We start from the raw sequence: 19,775 nt of genomic DNA, 5'->3' as shown, positions 1-19,775 counted from the left end.
CAAAAGACAACAAACTGTGTAAATACAAAAGAGAGAAAAAAAATAAATAATTAAGCAATAAATATTGAGAACATGATATGAGGAGTCCTTAAAAGTGCGTCCATAGGTTGTGGAGACAGTTCAGTGCTGGCGGGTGTGAAGTCATCCCCTCTCGTTCAAGAATCTGATGGTTAAGGGGTAGTAACTGTTCCTGAACCTGGTGGTGTCGATTCTGAGACTCCTGTACCACCTTCCTGATGAGAGCATTTCAATGGCTTGAGTGGTGGGGGTCCTTGATGATGGATGCTGCTTTTCTGTGACAGCACTTCATGGAGATGTGGTCAGTAGTGGGGAGGGCTTTACCCATGATGGACTTGACCATATCCATGACTTTTTGTGGGATTTTCTGTTCAAGGACATTAGTGTTTCCATACCAGGCTATGAAGCAACCAGTCAATATACTCCCCACCACACGTCAAAGTTTTAGATGTCATGCTGAATCTTTGCAAACATAAGGAAATAGAGGCACTAATGTGCTTTTTTTGTAATTGCACTTATGTGCTAGGCCAGGACTGATCCTCTGAAGTGATATCACTAAGGAATTTGAAGTTGCTGACTACTCTTCTGATCCCCCGATGAGGAATGGTACATGGACCTCATACAATGTTTTGATGATTGCATCCTCTAGATCTTCATTTTCATTGTAACATTCAAGATGATTGTCAATGCCTTAATTCTTCATAATTCCTAACTTGCTGAAGTAATGAAATTGTTTCATTTTCATTTTCACTTTCACTCATGCCTGTTTCTGGCATCTCCAAGCCTGAATGCTTCAAACCACAGTGAGCAAAACAATATTGAATTGTCTTACTTCTTATTTCTTGCCAACTATCAGTGACAGAAATCACTGCTTTGTGAAGGCAAATAGACACAACTGACAGTATTTAAAAACTGTTCACTCTCATCATGGTGTAGTGTTTAACAACCATACAAGTACATGTGACTGACACTACCTACAAACTCTTTGGCATCAGTCTCGTGTCCCAATTAAGTAGCTTAGTACCCAAAATAAACAAAGGAAACACCGACCATTTTCTGGACTAGTTTTAGTTCGTTAAGAGTTGCCACAAATAAGCCGCTGTCCTGATTAACTGATGGCCGAATTCACCGGAATCCACTGTATAGGAGAGGATTGTCTTACAAGAGTATGTTGAAATTACAAATCTGTAGATAACATGCATAGATGAACTTTGCAGCAGCAGGTGAGCTATGCCAAGGATAGCTTTGGACAATGTCGTTAAGCACTTTGGTGATGGCGTGGATTTATGCTCACTAGCATCTCAGTCAAAGCAGAATGAACTGGAAGTTTAGAAAAAGAGTTGTGAGGAAGTTACTGGGTTTGGAAAGCTTATAAGGAGAAGATGGGACTTTTGGTTTTCCCTAGAGTACAGGAAGCTGAAGTGTGACCTTGTAAAGATTTATCCACGAGTGTGGTTAAAGGTGGATAATCTGTCCTCCTTAGGGTAGAGGAACCTAAAACTAGGGCACCATGATAACATCGTGGTCTGGGCAATTGAGTTTGAAGTTCAATTCTGGTGTACTGTGTAATGAGTCTGCACATCCTCCCATGGTCCAAAGACATGCTAGGTAGGCTCAAAGGGTGGAAGGGCCTATTCTGCACTGTATCCCGAAATAAATAAACTAGTCAAAATAGATTTTAAAATGAGAGGGAGAAGATTTTAAAAAGGACCCGAGGGGTAACATTTTTTGTATGGAGCAAGCCTGGCACAATTGCAGTGTTCAGATGGGTACATGGACAGAAAAGGTTTAGAGGGATATGGGCCAACAAGAGACTAGCTTGGAATGATATCTTAATTGGCTTGGATGAGTTGGTCTGATGGGCTCTTTCCTGCTTTGTAACTCTGACTTTGAAGTTGTGAATATGGTTCTTTTTCAGTGCCCTCAAGCAAGTGGAATTGGAGTTTGCTAAAGCCAAAGAGGAAATGGCATGTTTAAATGGGTCATGGTGATAATTAGGCTTTTAAGAACTTGAATTCACTTTTTACAAAATTCTGTTAACTAAGTGGATTTGGGTAGGTGACTCATTGGAGTTTGGGCAGACTACCAGGTTGTGATGCAGTCAGTCAAAATGAAAATTTAATTTGGTCAGTGACAGACTGCATTGATTGGTGGGGCACAATGGAATTGCAATTTTAGCAGGAAGGCTCATCACCTGTGAGTGCACATTGGGTAAATTCTATTACACCCACTCAGTCCCTACCCTCTATTTTGTCCACTGCTTACAGATTCTTTACAACCCTTTGGCATTTTCACTTAATTTGAGCCTCCAAATGTATTCATGTGCATAACTTGGCTCATTACTAACTCAACACCATTATCAAAGCTACGGACAGCTATAACTGGTATAACTATTTATGAAACTTGAATGTACTGGATAAATGTTGGGACAGTTAGATTTCGTTAATTTTGAAGAGTGGAAGCTTTTTTTGACATCCCATTTCATTTCTTTGACAACTTTCAAGATGTTTCTTTTATTGCCTTTTGAATGCCATAACAGGATCTTCTAAATTAACCAGTCAGATATTTTCTTTCCAGTTTACCAAAAGTATTTTTCCACAGAGAAAGGTCATGTAATTTGTGTGGAATTCATTGCCACAGAAGCCTGTGGAGGCCACATCATTGTGCATATGTAAAGCAGAGTGTGATAGGTTCTTAATTAGTTGAGTTGTCAAAAGTTACAGGGAGAAGCAGGAGATTGTGTTTGAGATGGATACTAGATCCAGCCATTATGGAATGTCTGAGCAGACTTGATGGAGCAAATGGCCTAATTCTGCTATGTCTTATGTTCTTAACCTCTTCTTTACTTCATTGATCCCTTTCCTTTCACACCTAGGCATTTATCCTTTTCTGTTAAGAATGTAGAGCACTCCTGACTATTTCAAATTCTGGTCTGAAGTATAAATACACAAATTTCACCAGGAACCCAAATGTCAGACCTGGCTTTTTGAGGGATTTCCAACATGTTGATTTCATTTCTATTTGTAATTATTTTAATTAAAAACATTTGAAATGCCATCGTACAATGAATAATGAACTTCCGATTTTGATTTAAGGACCTCTGGGAAAAAGTGTTGTCTTCAGTTGTTTGTTGTTAATTATTTTTATAAAATTTGTGTTAAAGCTAAAGGAATGGGGGAATATTCAAGGTTGTCATATAATTGAACGTCATGGGCCATAGATATTTAATGGGAAGAACATTTAGGGTGCCATGGTAATGTAGTAGTTAGTGCGACACTATCACAGCTTGGGGTATCGGAGGTCAATTCCTGTGTCCTCTTTAAGAAAGTTGTATGCTCTTCCCTTGTATATGTGGGCTTTCTCCCACAGTCTGAAGACGTGCCGGTTACTTGGTCATTGTAAATTGTCCTGTGATTAGCATTGGGTTAAATAGGTGGGTTGCTGCGGGTTACAGCTTGTTGGGCCAGAAAGGCCTGTTCTGCACACTATCTTTAATTAATTAATCAAGATTCAAAAACTTTATTGTCATTCTAACTGTATATCAGCTCTGCAGAGCAGAATGAGAGCGTTTCCCAGGAGCAGTGCAATCATAACATAACAAATGCAACACTAAATAATAAACATAACAATAAGCAGTAAAACACAACAGCCACATGTCAGTTAAAAACAAGTTATAAGTGTCCAAAGCAGAGACAGGTAGAGCAGCTATTTAGCAGTCTGACTGCCTGTGGGAGGAAGCTGTTTAGTAGCCTTGTGGTTTTAGTTTTGATGCTCCTGTAACGTTTGCCTGATGGCAGGAGAACGAACAGTTCATGGAGAGGGTGTGAGGGGTCTTTAGTGATGTACCGTGTCTTCTGGAGGCCTTGGACAGAAGGTAGGGAAACCCCAATAACCTTCTCTGCTCCCCTAACCACCCTCTGCAAGGCCTTTCATTTCATTTCAACCTTTCATTTCATGATGCAGGAGATAATGAACATAAATGCTCAAATTTTAAGGATTACTCTATAAATGAGACAGTAACACTGAAAACAAATTCCTTTTAAACCTCGAAATTCATGTAATTTAAATAGTAAGCCACCAATAAATATAAATGGAAATGTTTGTAGACTGGGCTTCCACAAATTTTTAAGGATACTTACCGTTATATCACCTCTGACAATTGGTAGAAAATGAGTCTGAGATGTTGAAAATTGTTCTTGCTGCTGGAATTATTTTGAAATGACCTAACAAGAAGACAATTAACTTTCAAATTATGGTTTAGGAACAGCTGCTAATCTTATTATGAGAAATCTCTGGTATTTCTGTTGTTACTTATATTATTTTCCTTTATTTGCCTGCAACAGTCGAAGCATTTGTAGCACCACCCACAGTCAGTGCCTCTCCTGCTAAATCAGAACCTTCAGCCGTACTTGATCTGTTTGGTGGTGGGTATACTTTTCAGATATCTCCCCAAGTTGAGCAGATGTTCAGCATTTCATTGGCACTGGTATTTAAAATTAATGTGGCAGCAAAACAGACTGAGTGCTGTTTAAAATGTTCATTAAAATAGATCTTCCAACACTTTTGCACTCATCTTTATTAATGTTTCTCAGTAGCACCGCATGTATGATCTTAAATTCAGTTGTGTAAATGTTATCTTGTACAAATACTGAACTTTTCACTGAAATACCATTCTGCACCAAGATATTAAACTAGTTTTCAAATACATCTAAAGTGGATAAATTGTGTGATTTTTAGGATAGCATGTGACCTAGAAACGTTTGACGTTCTGAATATGTTGCATCCTTTGCTAAACAAGTAGAAATCTGAAATCTGTTCACTTGCGCTTAAGCGGGTAATTGTTTCTGATGGTTGCAGAAATCAGTTGATCTAAGTCTGGTGCTTTCTTCGCTCTTTTTTGTGCTGCTCCTCTGGATTCCAATATTAGATGCCTTTGGCAGTTCTGTTCCTGAGTCTCAGCCTGCCAATCAGGCCCTTTCCACTTCATCTGCATCGTCCGACTTGCTAGCTGGTAACTGACTTTCATTGTGATGGGGAGGGCAAAGGATGTACTTGGAGGGTAGTGGTGATGGGTTGGGCTGTGAGATTTAAAGTAGTCATTCGGTTTGTAGAATGTGTGTGTACTACTAATTTTATTTTGCAATATCCTTTCCTTGTAGCTTGAAGTTGATGCAGTTCTGTTAAATATCAAAACTGTGTTTAAAATTTACTGTTTTCATTCAGCGTATTTCTAGTGCAGGATCGAATTTTCAACATTATGTAATTGTAAATGTAATTCCATGCGCTGTCCTATATCCACACCACTGTATTTACGTTGTCTGGAATTGCATTTGATTTAGCCAGTTTGAAGAACTTTCCAAGAGGAGGTGATTTGCTCTTGAGGTTAGCTGTAATCCAAAGGAGTGTAATTTATGTGACATTGCCTTTTTTTTTAAAAAAAGTATACAGTATATATATTTTTGTTTCTTCAAGGCTTTGGAAATGCATTTATGGCAACTACAAATGCGACAGTGCCTCCAGTTTCAAATAATATTTTGCAACCTGACTTTGAAGCTGCTTTTGGTATGACGACTGCAAGTAGTACACTCGACTCATCAGGTAAAGGAAGTAAAATATCTTATTTTCAATAGTTGGAAGGAATAAAATTGTTTGAGCCCTTTATCACTTGAATAATTTTAAAATGTAAAGGTATTTAAATATTTTAGAATAGAGATGGTAGAATAGAGGCATCTGGGATACATGTTCATAATTCCTTGAAAGTCACAAATAGATAGAGGTGGAAAGAAAGCATTTGGCACATTGGCCTTCATAAATGAAACTGTCAAGTACAGGAGTTGTGATGTTATCTTGAAGTTGTATCAGACATTGGTGAGGTCCAATTTGCAATGTTGTCTGCAGTTCTGGTCACCTTCCTACAGGATGATTATCAATAAGATTGAAAGAGTGCAGAGAAAAAGTTGCTGGGGCTTGAGGACCTGAGTTTATAAGGAAGGGTAGAATAGGTCAGGACTTTATTTCCTAGAACATAGAAGATTGAGGGGAGATTTGACAGACGTATACAAAATTATAAGGAGTATAGATAGGGTACATGAAAGTGGGCTTTTTTCCACTGGGGTTTGGTGAGACTAGAACTAAAAGTCATGGGTTAAAGGTGAAAAGTGAAATGTTTAAAGGGAACATCTTCACTCAGAGGATGGTGAGAGTGCCAGTGGAAGTGGTGAATTTGGGTTCGATTTCAACACTTAAGAGAAATTTGGATAGGTATGTGGATAGAAGTATGGAATGCTGTGGTCCAGGTGCATTTTGATGGGACTATGCAGATTAATAGTTTGGCATGGACTAAGTCGGCTGAAGGATCTGCTTCTGTGCTGTATTGTTCTATAACTCGATGCATTCAGCTTCAGAAGAAGGCAAAAAAAAACTCCTTGAGTTATTATTTATGTTATTTTCTAGCAGTATTCTTAGATTGGCAGTGGATGAAAATCTAAAAGAAAATCTGCAGATGGTAGAAAAGTTCAAAGTAAGTTTATTATCAAATTACATGTATGTCACCATATATATCCCTGTGGTTCATTTTCTTGTGGGCATACTCAATAAATCCATAATCAAATAACTAACAAAATCAATGAAAGACCGCACCAACTTGAGCGCTGGACCAGTGTGCAAATGACAACAAACTGCAAATACAAAAAGAAGGAAAGAAATAATAATAAACAAGCAACAAGCATCAAAAACACGAGATGAAGAGTCCTTGGCAATTAGTCCAGAGGTTGTGGGAACATTTCAATGACGGGACAAGTGAAGCAGAGGGGTAATAACTGTTCCTGAAACTACTGATGTGAACTTTGAGGCTCCTGTACCTTTTTCCTGAAGGCAGCTGTGAGAAGAGAACATGTCTCGGGTGGTGGGGATCACTGATAAGGATTCTGCTCTCCTATGACAATACTACATGTAGATGAGCTTAATGGTGGGGGGGTTGGGTTTACCCGCGGTTTCCACTATTTTTTGTAACATTTTCTGTTCAAAAGCATTGGAGTTTACATACCACATTGTGATGCCAATATACTCTCCATCAGACATCTATAAAAATATGAAAAGCTGGAAGCTTTGGTTGAGCAGGATTTCTGGAAAGAAACACTTAATCTTTCAGATCAAAGAGTTTCTGTCTGAAATGAAAAATCAAAGTTAGTTTTATGTTGTACAGTGAGAAGGATGAGTAAGACTTAATAGTTCTCAGATAAACACAAAATTCTACAGATGCCTGAAATCCAGAGGAAATAAACACAAAATGCTGGAGGAACTCAGCGGGTCAGGCAACATCAATGGGAAAAAATAAGCAGTCGACCTTTCGGGCTGAGACTCTACATCAGGATTGGAAAGGAAAGGCAGATGATGCCAAAAATAAAAAGGTGGGGGAAGGGGAAGGGGAGCCAACTAGAAGCCAGGTGAGTAGGAAAAGTAAAGGGCTGGAGAAGATGGATCTGACAGGAGAGGAGAGTGGACCGTGGGAGAAAGGGATGAAGGAAGGGCACCAGGGGATGGTGATGGCAGACGAGTAGAAGAGGTGAAAGGACAGAGTGAGGAATCGAAGAGGAGTGGGAAAGGAAAATTACTGGAAGGAAAAAAACAATGTTAATTCCATGAGGTTGGAGGCTAACTTGATGGAATATGAGATGTTGCTCATATTCTCACCCTGAGAGTGGCCTCATTTTAGCAAAAGAGATATGGGCCATCATGTTGGAATGGGGATCAGGATAGGAATTAAAAAGGTTTGCTATCAGGAAATTCTATCTTTGACAGAGGTGCTCGATAAAGCAGCCCCTAGTTTACTTTGGGTCTCACCAATGTAGAGGAGTCCACTTCTGGAGCACTGGATAATATTGAATGGAGGTAAATGAGCAAGTGTAGCATATCTGTCACTTGCAGGATATGTGCCATGAGCGAGATTAGTGGGGAAGGACGAATGGGTAAAGAGAAGCAATCCCTGTGGAAAGCAGAGAGTGTGGGGGGGGGGGGTGGAAGATAAAGATCTGTTTGGTGGTAGGATCCTGTTGAAGAATGATTTGTTTAACGCGGAGATTCATGGGGTCATAGGTGAAAACCAGAGGAACTCTCCCTGTTAAGATGGCGGGAAGGTAGGGTGAGCACAGATTTTATCTTGCTGCTTTTACAAAGCAGCCAACATAATCAAAGACCCCACGCACACCACAGGCGTCCTCTCTTCCCCCTCGCGAAATGCGGAAGGCATCAAGTCCTAAAAGCAGGTACCACATGGTTCAAGGATAGCTTCTTTCCTGCTGACATACAGTAAGATTATTGAACAGTCCCACGGTGTGATAAAGTGACCTCACTATCTACTTTGTCATGGCCTTGCACTTTACTGCTTACCTGCACTGCACTTTCTCTTTAACTAACACTATATTCAGCTTTCATAATACTGGTGTGATGAAATGAAATGGTTAGCAAGGATGGCATACAAAACAAAATTTTCCACTGTACCTCAGCACATGACAATAATAAACCACTTATTATTATTATCCTTTTATAAAAAACAATACATTGGCATTCGATAAGGTTCACAAGAATGCCTCCAGGAATGGAAGGGTTAAGTGTGAGGAGAGTTTGACGGTGTATCTCATTGAAACCTACCGAATATTGAAAGGCCTAGATAGAGTAGACGACGCGAGGATGTTCCCAATAGTGGGGGTGTCTGGGATCAGAGGGCACAGCCTCTGAATACAAGCGCATCTCTTTACAACAAGGATTGCCATAGATTTCTTTAGCCAGAGCGTAGTGAATACTTGGAGTTCATTGCCACAGATGGTTATGGAGGTCAAATCACTGGGTATATGTAAAGCAGAGGTTGATGGGTTCTTGATTGATTAGTAAGGGCATGAAAAGGTTATGGGGAGAAAGCAGTGGAATGGGGTTGAGAGGGATAATAAATACACTGTGATGGAGTAGTGGAGCAGATTCGATGGGCCGAATGACCTAATTCTTTGTCCTATGTCTTATGCTCTGATGGCTCTTAATACCTCTTGTTTAGGTTCGCTATCTACCTGCTCTTATCAAAAGATTTACTTGTCTACAACTTATGCCCACCACAACCTTGATCTTGTCCTCCCAGTGATGTAGCAGTGATTGCATTAATTCTTCTTCCCACCTCTCTGCAACTTAAAACTGCCTTGTTTCTGCTCTTCCATTGTTATAAGAGCTTCAATCTAGAATATCAACAGTTGCTTTTTCCATAGATATGGCCTGATCTGAGTGTTTACCAGATGTTCTGTTTTTCCTGTAGTTAACGGTGGCAGGTGGTATAAACCTGAACATTCCCTGGGGAGCCTTTTACACCACAGTACAGGACTCTAAAATTAGTTCACAATTCGAGCAACTGCTTTTAATGATGTCTGGAATGTAAGCGTGGTGACTCCCTTACCCTTATTGCATTTTACGTAATTCTTCATTCCTATGGTAGTTTATGTATTTTTAGTACTTTATAAAATACCATAAGACTATACGATATTGGAGGAGAATGTGGCCATTCGGCCCTTCATGTTTGTTCTGCTATTTCATCGTGGCTGAATCATTTTCTTTCTCAGCCCCTGCCTTCTCCCCATATCCCTTCATTCCCTGATGAATCAAGAATCCATCAATCTCTGCCTTAAATATACTCAGTGACTTGGCCACAGCTGCCTATGGCAATAAATTCCAAAGATTCACCACTCTCTCTCTAAAGAAAATCATCCTTATCTCCGTTCTAAAAGGACAGCCCTCTATTCTAAGGCCGTGTCCTCTGGCCTCAGATTCCCCCACCATAGGAAACATTCTCTCCACATCCACTCTTATCAAGGCCTTTCAACATTCAATATATTTCAATGAGGTCATCCCTCATTCTTCTGAAATGCAGTTAGCCCAGAACCATCAAAAGCTCATCATATGACAAGAGATTTGTGAACCTCCTTTGAACCTTCTGCAATATCAGCACATCTTTTCTTAGATATGGGGCCCAAAACTGTTGACAATATTTCAAATGAGGCCTCAGCGGTGTTTTATAAAGCCTCAACATTACATCCTTGCGTTTATGGTCTAGTATTCTCAAAATGAACACAAACATTGCATTTGCCTTCCTCTCCACTGACTCAACCTGCAAATTAACCTTCAGGAAATCCTACACAGAGACTCCCAAGTCCCTTTGCACCTCAGATTTTTAAATTTTCTCTCCTTTTATGTCTTCTACCAAAGTGCATGACCATATACTTCCCAACGCTGCAATCCATCTGCCACTTCTTTGCCCATTTTCCTAATCTGTCTAAGCCTTTCTGTAGCTTTGCTACTTCTTCAAACTACCTGCCCCTCCACCTGTCTTCATATCATCCATAAACTTGGTCAAAAAACCATAAATTTTGTCATGCAAATCATTGACATATAACATAAAAAGAAATGCTACCAACGTAGACCACCGTGGAACACCACTAGCTGCCAACAGCCAACCAGAAAAGGCTCCTTTTATTCACACTCTTTGCCTCTTGCTAATCAACCATTGCTTTACCCTTGCTAGAATATTTAATGTAAAACCATGGGCTCATAGTTTGTTAAGCAGCCTTGTGTGGCACCTTGTCAAAGGCCTTCTGAAAATCCAAGTATACAACATCAACAGATTCTCCTTTATCTATCCTGCTTGTTATTTCTTCAAAGACTTCCATCAGATTTGTCAGGGAAGATTTTTCCTTAATGAAATCATGCTGACCATTGCCTATTTTATCATGTGCCTCCAAGTACCCTGAAAACACATCCTTAAAGCTCGACTCCAACATCTTCCCAGCTACTGAGATCAGACTAACTGACATATAACTTACTTTCTTCCGCCTCTCTCCCTTCTTGAAGAGTGCAATGACATTTGCAAGTTTCCAGACCTCCGGAACTTTAAAGATCATTATTAATGCCTCCACAATCTCTTCAGCCATTTCTTTTGGAACCCTGGAGGTGTATGCTGTCCGGTCCAGGTGACTTATCTACCTTCAGATCTTTCAGTTTTCTAAGAACCTTCTCCCTAACAATGGCAACTTCATAAACTTCAGCCCACTTACACTCTCGAACTTCTAGCATAATGCTAGTGAGTTCCACAGTGAAGACTGATATAAAATGAAAACACGAGGTAATCTGCAGATGCTGGAAATTCAAACAACACACACAAAATGCTGGTGAAACGCTGCAGGCCAGGCAGCATCTATAAGGAGAAGCACTGTCGACGTTTCGGGCCGAGTCGTTAGTCCTGACAAAGGGTCTCGGCCCGAAACGTCGACAGTGCTTCTCCTTATAAATGCTGCCTGGCTTGCTGTGTTCCACCAGCATTTTGTGTGTGTTGACTGATATAAAATAATTACTTAGTCCAATATTTTCTTGTCCCCAAAACTACCTCTCCAATATCATTTTCCAGCAGTCCAATATCTACTCTCACCTGTTTTACACTTTATGTATCTGAAGAAACTTTTGGTATCCTCTTTAATATTATTCAGTAGCTTACCTTCTCATTCCATCTTTTCCTTCTTTATGACATTTAAGTTGCCTTCTGTTAGTTTTTAAAAACTTCCCAATCTTCTAAATTCCCAATAATTTTTGCTCGATTGTATACCCTCTGTTTTGCTTTTATATTGGCTTTGGCTTCTCACATTAACCAAGGTTGCTATTCTGCCTTGAGAATACTTCCTTCTCTTTGGGCTGTATATGTCCTGCACCTTCCAAATTGTCCCCAGAAATCACAGCTATTGCTGTTCTGCTGTCATCCCCGACAACATTCTTTTCCAATCAATTTTGGCTAGCTCCTCTTTCATGCCTCTAATTCCCTTTACTCCACTGTAATACTGATACATCTGACTTTAGCTTCTCCTTCTCTAATTGCAGGGTGAATTCCATCATATTATGATCACTGGACCCTAAGGGTTTCTTTAACTTTCTAATCAATTCCCTTTCATTTTACAACACTCAATCCAGAGTAGCTGATCCCCTAATGGGCTCAACCATGAGTTGCCCTAAAAAGCCATCTTGTAGGCATTCTAGAAATACCCCCTCTTGGGATGCAGCACCAACCTGATTTTCCCTGTCTATCTGAATATTGAAATCCCTCATGATTTTAGTAATATGGCCCCTTTGACATGAGTTTTCTATCTCCCATTGTAATTTGTCGACCACATTTTCATTGTTGTTGGCTTCTGTATATAACTTCCATCAGGGTCTTTTCACCTTTTCAGTTCCTTGGCTCTACCCACAACGATTCAACACCTTCCAGTCCTATGTCACCTCTTTCTAAAGATTTGATTTAATTTTTTTTTAACCAACAGAGCCTCGCCACCTCCTCTGCCACTCTGCCTGTCCTTTCAATGCAGTGTGTATCCTTGGACGTTAATCTCCAAACTATAATAATCTTTCAGCCACAAGTTCATCTACCTTATTCCATATACTGTGCACATTAAAATATTATAACACCTTCAATCCTGCATTCACCTTTTTTGAATTTGACTGCCTTTTACATTCCAACTCATTCTGCTAATGGCAGTTTTGCTCTATCATTGGCTTCTTGCTAGCAGTCTCACTACACAATGCCTCTGTCTGTAAACCAATTACCTCTTCCTCAGCACTATCACTCTAGTTGCCATTCCCCTGCCAAATTAGTTTAAAACCTCACAAACAGCTCTAACACACTTGCCCGCATGGATATTGGTCCCCCTGAGGTTCAGGTGTGGCCCATCCCTTTGTACAGGTTGTATCTTCCACAGAAGAGATCCCAATGATTCATAAATCTGAACCCCTCCCCTGCACCAGTTCCTCAAGCCTCCCACTCATCAGCCAACACATTCTATTCTTACCCTCACCGGCAACAATTCAGGGATTACTACCCTAGGGTCCAGTTTTTCAGCTTTTTACTTCAGGCCCTCCTCACCTTTCCTACCAATGTCATTCGTGCCAATGTGCATCAAGCTTTCTGGCTGCTCACCCTCCCACTTTAGAATGCCTTGGATCCGATCTGAAACATCCCTGATCCTGATTCCTGGGAGCTAACATACCATCTGGCTGCCTCTATTGCACCCACAGAATCTTGTCTCTGTTCCTCTGTGGAATCTCCTATCATCACTGCAGCCCTCTTCACCTCTCTTCTCTTCTGAGCCACAGAGACCCGATTGCTGCAGTTTCCCCTTGTTCGGTCATCCCCTTCAACAGTATCCAAAGTGGTAAACTTTGAGTGAACAGCCACAGGAGTACTCTGTACTGGCTTTCTATTTCCCTTCCTTCTCCTGTCAGTCACCCAGTTACCTGCAGCTTAGGTGTGACTACCTCCCTGTAGGCCATGGTGCTGCACTCCAGTTTCCTAATACACTCTCTGAGGAGCTGCAGCTTGGTGCAGATGTGGTTACACGGGAGTCTGGAGGTCTCCCAGAATTCCCACATCTCACACACAGAACAAAACACTGCCCCGGAGACATTCTCACTGTACTACCTGTGCCCTAACAGATCAAGAAGAACAAAAGAGAAACTCACAGATACTTACCTCACGAGGCATGATGAGTTAAAGCCACTATCAACAGTAGCCCACTCATACAATGCTTGCGCTTGCCTTAATTTTATTTGCCCTTTCTAATGAATCCCACTTAGTGATTGGTCGCATTACAGCTCTGAAAAAGTGCTGCGAAACACTGCCTTTTTAATATAGCCTGACAGTTCAAAAGATAATTTGATTGACTATGAATCCCTACAACTTAATAAAATCTGGTTTGCTAATAAATGATGATTGAAACTCCTTACATTGTCTTGGGACAGCACAGTAGTGTACTGGTTAGCTTAGCCCTGTTACAGAGTCAGCAACCTGCTGTCTGTCAGAATGTGGGAGGAAGCCCACTGTGACAGCATGGGTTTCCTCCCACGTTCCAAAGACATACTCCAGATTGTTTAGTGCCCTTTCTAGTACACAAGTGTAAAGGAGAATTTAATTGTTACTCTGGATCCAATGCAGCACAAGAAGATCAAGAGCAAAATAATAAATAACACAATATATATAAATACATAAGGTGGCTTTTATACATAGTTTGATTCTATGCCCATAAAGTGACGCTAGGCTCAGGAGTGTCTGTACATAAAGTAAGCTACAGGAAATGATAAAATAGATGTGGTGGGGTAGACTAATGGATGGAGGTGTTGATTAACCTTACTGCTTGGGGAAAGTAACTTCTTGTTTTCTTGTCTAGGTTAGTAGGTTAATTGATTATGTGGGTGTAATTAGGAAGCACAGACTTGTTGGGCTGGAAGGCCCTGTTACCATGCTGTCATTCTAAATAAAAAGATGATTTGCCTTTGGATGCAAAGCTCTGAATGTTTGGGTGGCTTCTTGGAGATTCTAGTTATGACAATTAGTCACATATTGAAAGTTTTTTTTTATTGTGTGTTATTTACCAGACTCCATTGTTGAATAACTAGCATTAAATACTGCATGGCCGGCTTCTGCTATAAGGAATAAATGGAAATGCAACTACTGCTGTTCAATATTGAGCAAAAGCTTTCTGTTCTTAACAATGCTGTCATATTTTATTTCTCTTCCATTTCATGCCATCAACGTTGGCTCCTTGTTTGATACAATTTCATTATTGGTGAGTTTTTGCCTTAATTGTGACTTGGCTTCATTTATTCAATGATATAAGCTCGTTGCTGTGTGCCTTTTGTTTCTAATTAACTGACAAGTTACAAATGCTATTCCCTAAGGTGCATTTTCAAATTAAAGCTAAATTACATCAATGCCTGAGCACTTCCTTGCACTGTTATCAGATTGACACCAAACTGTTTTCTTTCTCACATTTATAATAAGTCAATGCATTCATCATAAGTTTCAGCAGAGATGCTTTGATTATTCTAACTACACTCTGGCCAATTTATTAGATACAGGAATGGAGCCCAGAGTTCAACACATTGTGCATTCAGAGATGCTTCTCAGCACACCACTGTTGTTTGAGTTACTGTCATCTTCTTGTCAGTTTAAACCATTCTGGTCATTTGCCCACAGAACTGCTGCTTACTGGATTTTTTAGTTTGTTTTTTGCACCATTCTCTATAAACTCTAGAGACCGTTATCTGTGAAAATTCTAGGAAATTAGCAGTTTCTGAGATAGCAAACCACCCCGTTTGGCACCAACAATCATTCCACATTCTAAGTAACTTAGATCGTATTTTTTCCCCATTCTGGTATTTAGTCTGAACCACAACTGAAACTCTTGAATGTCTGCATGTTTGTATGCATTGAGTTGCTGCCACGTGATTGGTTGATTAGATATTTGCATTAACAAGCAGGTGTACCGGTGTACCTAATAAAGTGGCCATTGAGTGTATGTTATGTTTGGATATAGTGTGCAGTGAAAGAGTAATTATTTCCAAGAGATGTTCAAGCAGAATTAAAGGATTATATTCACTACACTTCACTTTGTTGTGTACCCTAAAGGCAGTTTTGGATAAACTTACACATCTTTATGTATAAAGGGTGGAGCAAGAGAGCAATTATCTTTTAATATTGTTTGCTGCATTCTTCATTCCTATGTATTAATCCTTTTTATTTGTCAGGTTTTGATGGATTAGGTGATCTTCTAATGCCAACAGTGGCATCCCAGAATCAAGCAACGCTCGCAACAATGCCAACAGCAGGTGTAACATCGCAGCCGACAAAAGGCTTGGGGAGTGATCTTGATTCTTCTCTTGCAAACCTTGTAGGAAGTACGTTGATCTGTTTTATAACAAGCTTCTGTTTTCATTTCTAAAGTATTGATAATTTCTGAAGTTGTATGAAGTTGCTAAATTTTATCTGCAGCCAGCTGCAATTAACCTTCCTGTCAGTGGTACTGAAGTTGCAAGAAGCTGGATATGTTTGAACTCTTCCACATAGTTCGTTTAAAAAAAAATGGCTGACCAAAAGCAACCAGGATGTGATTTGACAGAAAATACAAAAAAAAATTATAGTTATCAGACGTTATCCAATTGATTGAATACAAGTGTTTTAAGTTTCTAGGTAACATTGATTTGAGTGCAGTGACTAGTATGAGATAACTAAAGAACATTTTGAGTTAGATTATCAATAGAAGAGATTCTGCAGATGCTGGAAGTCTTGAGTAACACATACAAAAAGTTGGAGGAACTCAGCAGGTCAGGAAGCATTTATGGAAACGTATAAACAGCCAACATTTTGGGCCAAGGCCATTCATCAGAACAGATCCTAGACTCCCACATTATTGGAAACACCCTCTCATCATCCACACTATCTAGGCCTTTCGTTATTTGATAGTTTTCAATAGTAATGTGAAGTAGAAATTTTCTCCTTATTGAACAAGGAGGTAAAGAGAGGATGTTAAAGGACATTAATTGTGCCCCTGGAAGGAAACTTTCCAGTGGTAGGAAAATTGATGGCCTTTGGATCCAGGCTTGAGATGATTACCAAAGACATAAAAGAGGCGATGAGTGTTGAGACCTGGTTTTTCCTTATAAATCTATTGAGGAATCATTGTAAAGCTGCTAAATGATAGAGAAGGCATTTGACGACATGTCAGTAACTGCACTGTGTTAGCTTAGTGATGGCCAAATGAAAAGTCCAAAATTACTACTTAATAGTATACAGATTACAGTCATAAATCTAAATTAAACCACATTATGAAGTAATTATGTCTAATTAATTAAAATCTAAAATACAGGGGAAGCCTTTAAGGTATTTAGTTAAGTTGGTGTTAGTTAAAATAATGTAATTCAAGTCTCAACTAATTATTATTCCAATTGTGTAGATGAGAAAACTTGTGGTGCAGTAAGTATCTTTGTGGTTCTTGTTGTATTACATTCATCTTCCCATATTTTCTTATGACATGGAAGATTGTCATTTGGCCCGTCAAGTCTGTGCTTTTCTAACTTCCAGCAATTAAGTCTGGAAAAGAAACTTGAGATGGATATTTAAAATCACATAGGTTGTGAGAAAAAGAAAACTTTCAAATGGATGAAGGATCAGTAATTATTGGGGACAGATTTAGGTTTGTCATAAGAAATTATTTGGCAGCAAAAAGTGCTTGGGTTATCATTTGTAATAAATTTGCAGCCAGTCCGCAAGAATATTGTCAATATTAAACCGGTCCGTGCTGCAAAAGAGGTTGGTGACCCCTGATCTAAACTAAGTCTGCATTACTTTTGGAAAGGGGACAAGATGCAAAAGGGCCAAGAGAAAGGAAAGAGGTGGATGAATGAGTTGGCTCTAATTATTTGGAAGAGCTGACACAGATATCATGGGCTTATTCAGTCCGCTTCAGAGCTGTGTGTTTTTTTTCCAAGTATCTTGAAGTTGGGAGTTCTTTTGGAGATAGCGAAGGGATAGTGTTGTGAAGTGATAGATTTATTCAGAATCGGATTTAATAGCACTGACATCATAAAATTTGTTATTTTGCCATAGCAATGCAGTACATAAAAAAACTTACGATAAGAAATATAATACAAAATTTTTTCTTAAGTTCTTTGATATGATGTAATAATTATATAATTATTGCTGTGTCCATAAGCATGTAGTTTGTGTTTAAATATAACACATTAAATAAAATGATGGCTGTATAAAGTCCAGTTAATTTTTATTTTGTTATTTCTTTCTGATGGCAGACCTTGGCATTTCTCCAACTCCAGGAAAGAAGTAAGTAAAGTTCTATTTAGAACCTTAGTAATATACTTACTTCTGTGAAAAATGCATTGACTTTAACAAGCAATGGAAGTTCTGAGTATTATAATACTAGAGAAGGTACAGAGGGCAGGGTGAGTAAGGTCTTGAAGGGACTTATGCAGAAGTATTTTCACTTGGATATGTTGAAGAACTGTTAATGAATGGGTTTGTTCAATTGAAGAAGATAACAAGGGAACCTAACTGATGAAATCTGCAACATGGGTACAATGGTTGTAGAAGATGCCACGTTGTGCTTGTCTGACATTTAGGTTCAGAATGTTTACATGGAGGCCTGCAGCAGAGTACCATCTTGCTGACATTTCATGGTTCTCATAATGGTGAAATAACGCACAGAGCACTTGTTTGCCTTAGTTTTTGTATAGTTTTTCATTGATTCTGTTGCATTTCTTTGTTCTACTGTGAAAGCCTGCAAAAAAATGGTAGCGTAGCATGGGCATGGGTAGCATAGTGGTAAGCATGATACTATTACAGTTTGGGGCATTGGGAGTTCAGTGTTCAATTCAAGCAATCTCTGTAAGTCCTTTTCATGAATTTGTGGGTTCCCCTGGGTGCTCCTGTTTCCTGCCACAGTCCAAAGAGATAGCAGTCAGTAGGTTAAATGGAATCAGAATCAGGTTTAATATCACTGCCATATGTCGTGAAATTTGTTGTTTTGTGGCAGCAATAGATTTCAATGTATAAAAATAAAAACTTTAAATTACAATATAAAAACTAAACAAGTAGTGCAGAAACAGAGGAAAAAATACTGAGGAATTATTTGTGGGTTCATTATCCATACAGAAATTTGATAGTGGAGGGGAAGAAACTTCCTGAAACATTGTGTGTATGTGTCTTCAGGCTCCTTGTACCTCCTCCTTGACAGTGGCAATAAGAAGAGGGCATGGCCTGGGTGATGGGGGTCCTTATTGATTGATACTACCTTTTTGAGGCATCGCCTTTCGAAGGTGCCCTTGATGCTGGGGAGGCTAGTGCCCATGATGGAGCTGGCTGAGTTTACAACTTATATTGAATTGTCTTGTGATTAGGCTAGAGTTAAATAGATAAGTTGCTGGGCAGTGCAGCACATTGGGCTGGAAGGGCCCATTCTGTACTGTATTTCTAAATAAGTAAAGAATAAAAAATGAATCTCAGTAGTGTAGGGTGACATACTGTATGTGTACTTTGATAATAAATTACTTGAACTATTGAACTCTGAGATCCTGTGCCTGTGGTAGGATGCAGTTCGTCGCAGGGTCAGCAAATAGGAGTTGTAAAGCTGTGAATATAAATCAAAGGGGCAATTAAGCTACTTCTTAAATTTATACTGTCTTAATGTTTGTGATTTATGTTTTGTATGTTTTTAAAAGTTTTCTTTTTCATTATGGTGTTTTTGTTTTTAAATATCACTGAATAGCTAAGATATTTAAACCTTAGTAAATAATCCCACAGTTTTTGCATCCAGCAACAATGGGCTTCCTAGGACTCTGCTTGGGCCATATGGCTAAATGCTAAATGTAGGGATAATCTGTGTCAGTAAGGTAGGCCTTCCCACATGCACACTAATTACAGGAGTTTGAAGAATGAAGGTGGTGATCTTTGACAGACAAACTAAGCCAGTCAGATTTGGTCATTTCATTTTGGTCTTTCTGATGCTTAGCTCGAAGAAATGAGAATATTGAGCAAATACAGTTGGGGATCAAGAGGGGTGATATCTTTAGTGTTTATGTAACCTGACTGAAAGTCAAATAGTACAAAAGGGCAGAAAGCAGATAACGGAATGGGAAGTTGCCAAGGGTAAATTATTAAGTGTGGATTCTTGCTATGATGGCACGTTCTAGTTACTATCCTAGGATGCAAGGTGTGTGGTACTGTTTCATCTGATAAAATGGGTGTGGAGGTGGAAGAGGACAAACATCATTCAAGATTATTTAATATCATTTCCAGTGCACAAGTGTAAAGGAGAATGAAATAATTGTTACTTCATATCCGATGCAGCACACAAATAAACACAATAATAAAAAAACACAATATAAGTACATAAGAT

The 19,775-nt window shown here is 39.3% G+C and overlaps 1 protein-coding gene across 44 annotated transcripts in view; it reads left to right on the top strand.

Moving 5' to 3' along the window:
• snap91a (synaptosome associated protein 91a) overlaps nucleotides 1-19,775 on the top strand; it is a 179,446-nt gene that overhangs the window by 131,511 nt on the left and 28,160 nt on the right. For 20 of the 44 annotated variants that reach the window (XM_059983127.1, XM_059983110.1, XM_059983113.1 and 17 more), the window contains 5 exons: nucleotides 4,362-4,442; nucleotides 4,946-5,029; nucleotides 5,491-5,616; nucleotides 15,616-15,765; nucleotides 17,674-17,704. In XM_059983127.1, coding sequence (XP_059839110.1) covers nucleotides 4,362-4,442; nucleotides 4,946-5,029; nucleotides 5,491-5,616; nucleotides 15,616-15,765; nucleotides 17,674-17,704 — 472 coding nt within the window. Of the gene's footprint in view, nucleotides 1-4,361; nucleotides 4,443-4,945; nucleotides 5,030-5,490; nucleotides 5,617-6,471; nucleotides 6,539-15,615; nucleotides 15,766-17,673; nucleotides 17,705-19,775 lie in introns of those variants that run through there. The other 24 variants (XM_059983128.1, XM_059983125.1, XM_059983132.1 and 21 more) reach the window with 7 other exon arrangements.

The sequence above is a fragment of the Hypanus sabinus genome, chromosome 10, assembly GCF_030144855.1.
Source record: "Hypanus sabinus isolate sHypSab1 chromosome 10, sHypSab1.hap1, whole genome shotgun sequence".
Lineage (NCBI taxonomy): Eukaryota > Metazoa > Chordata > Chondrichthyes > Myliobatiformes > Dasyatidae > Hypanus > Hypanus sabinus.
This window is presented reverse-complemented; position numbering and strand designations above follow the sequence as displayed.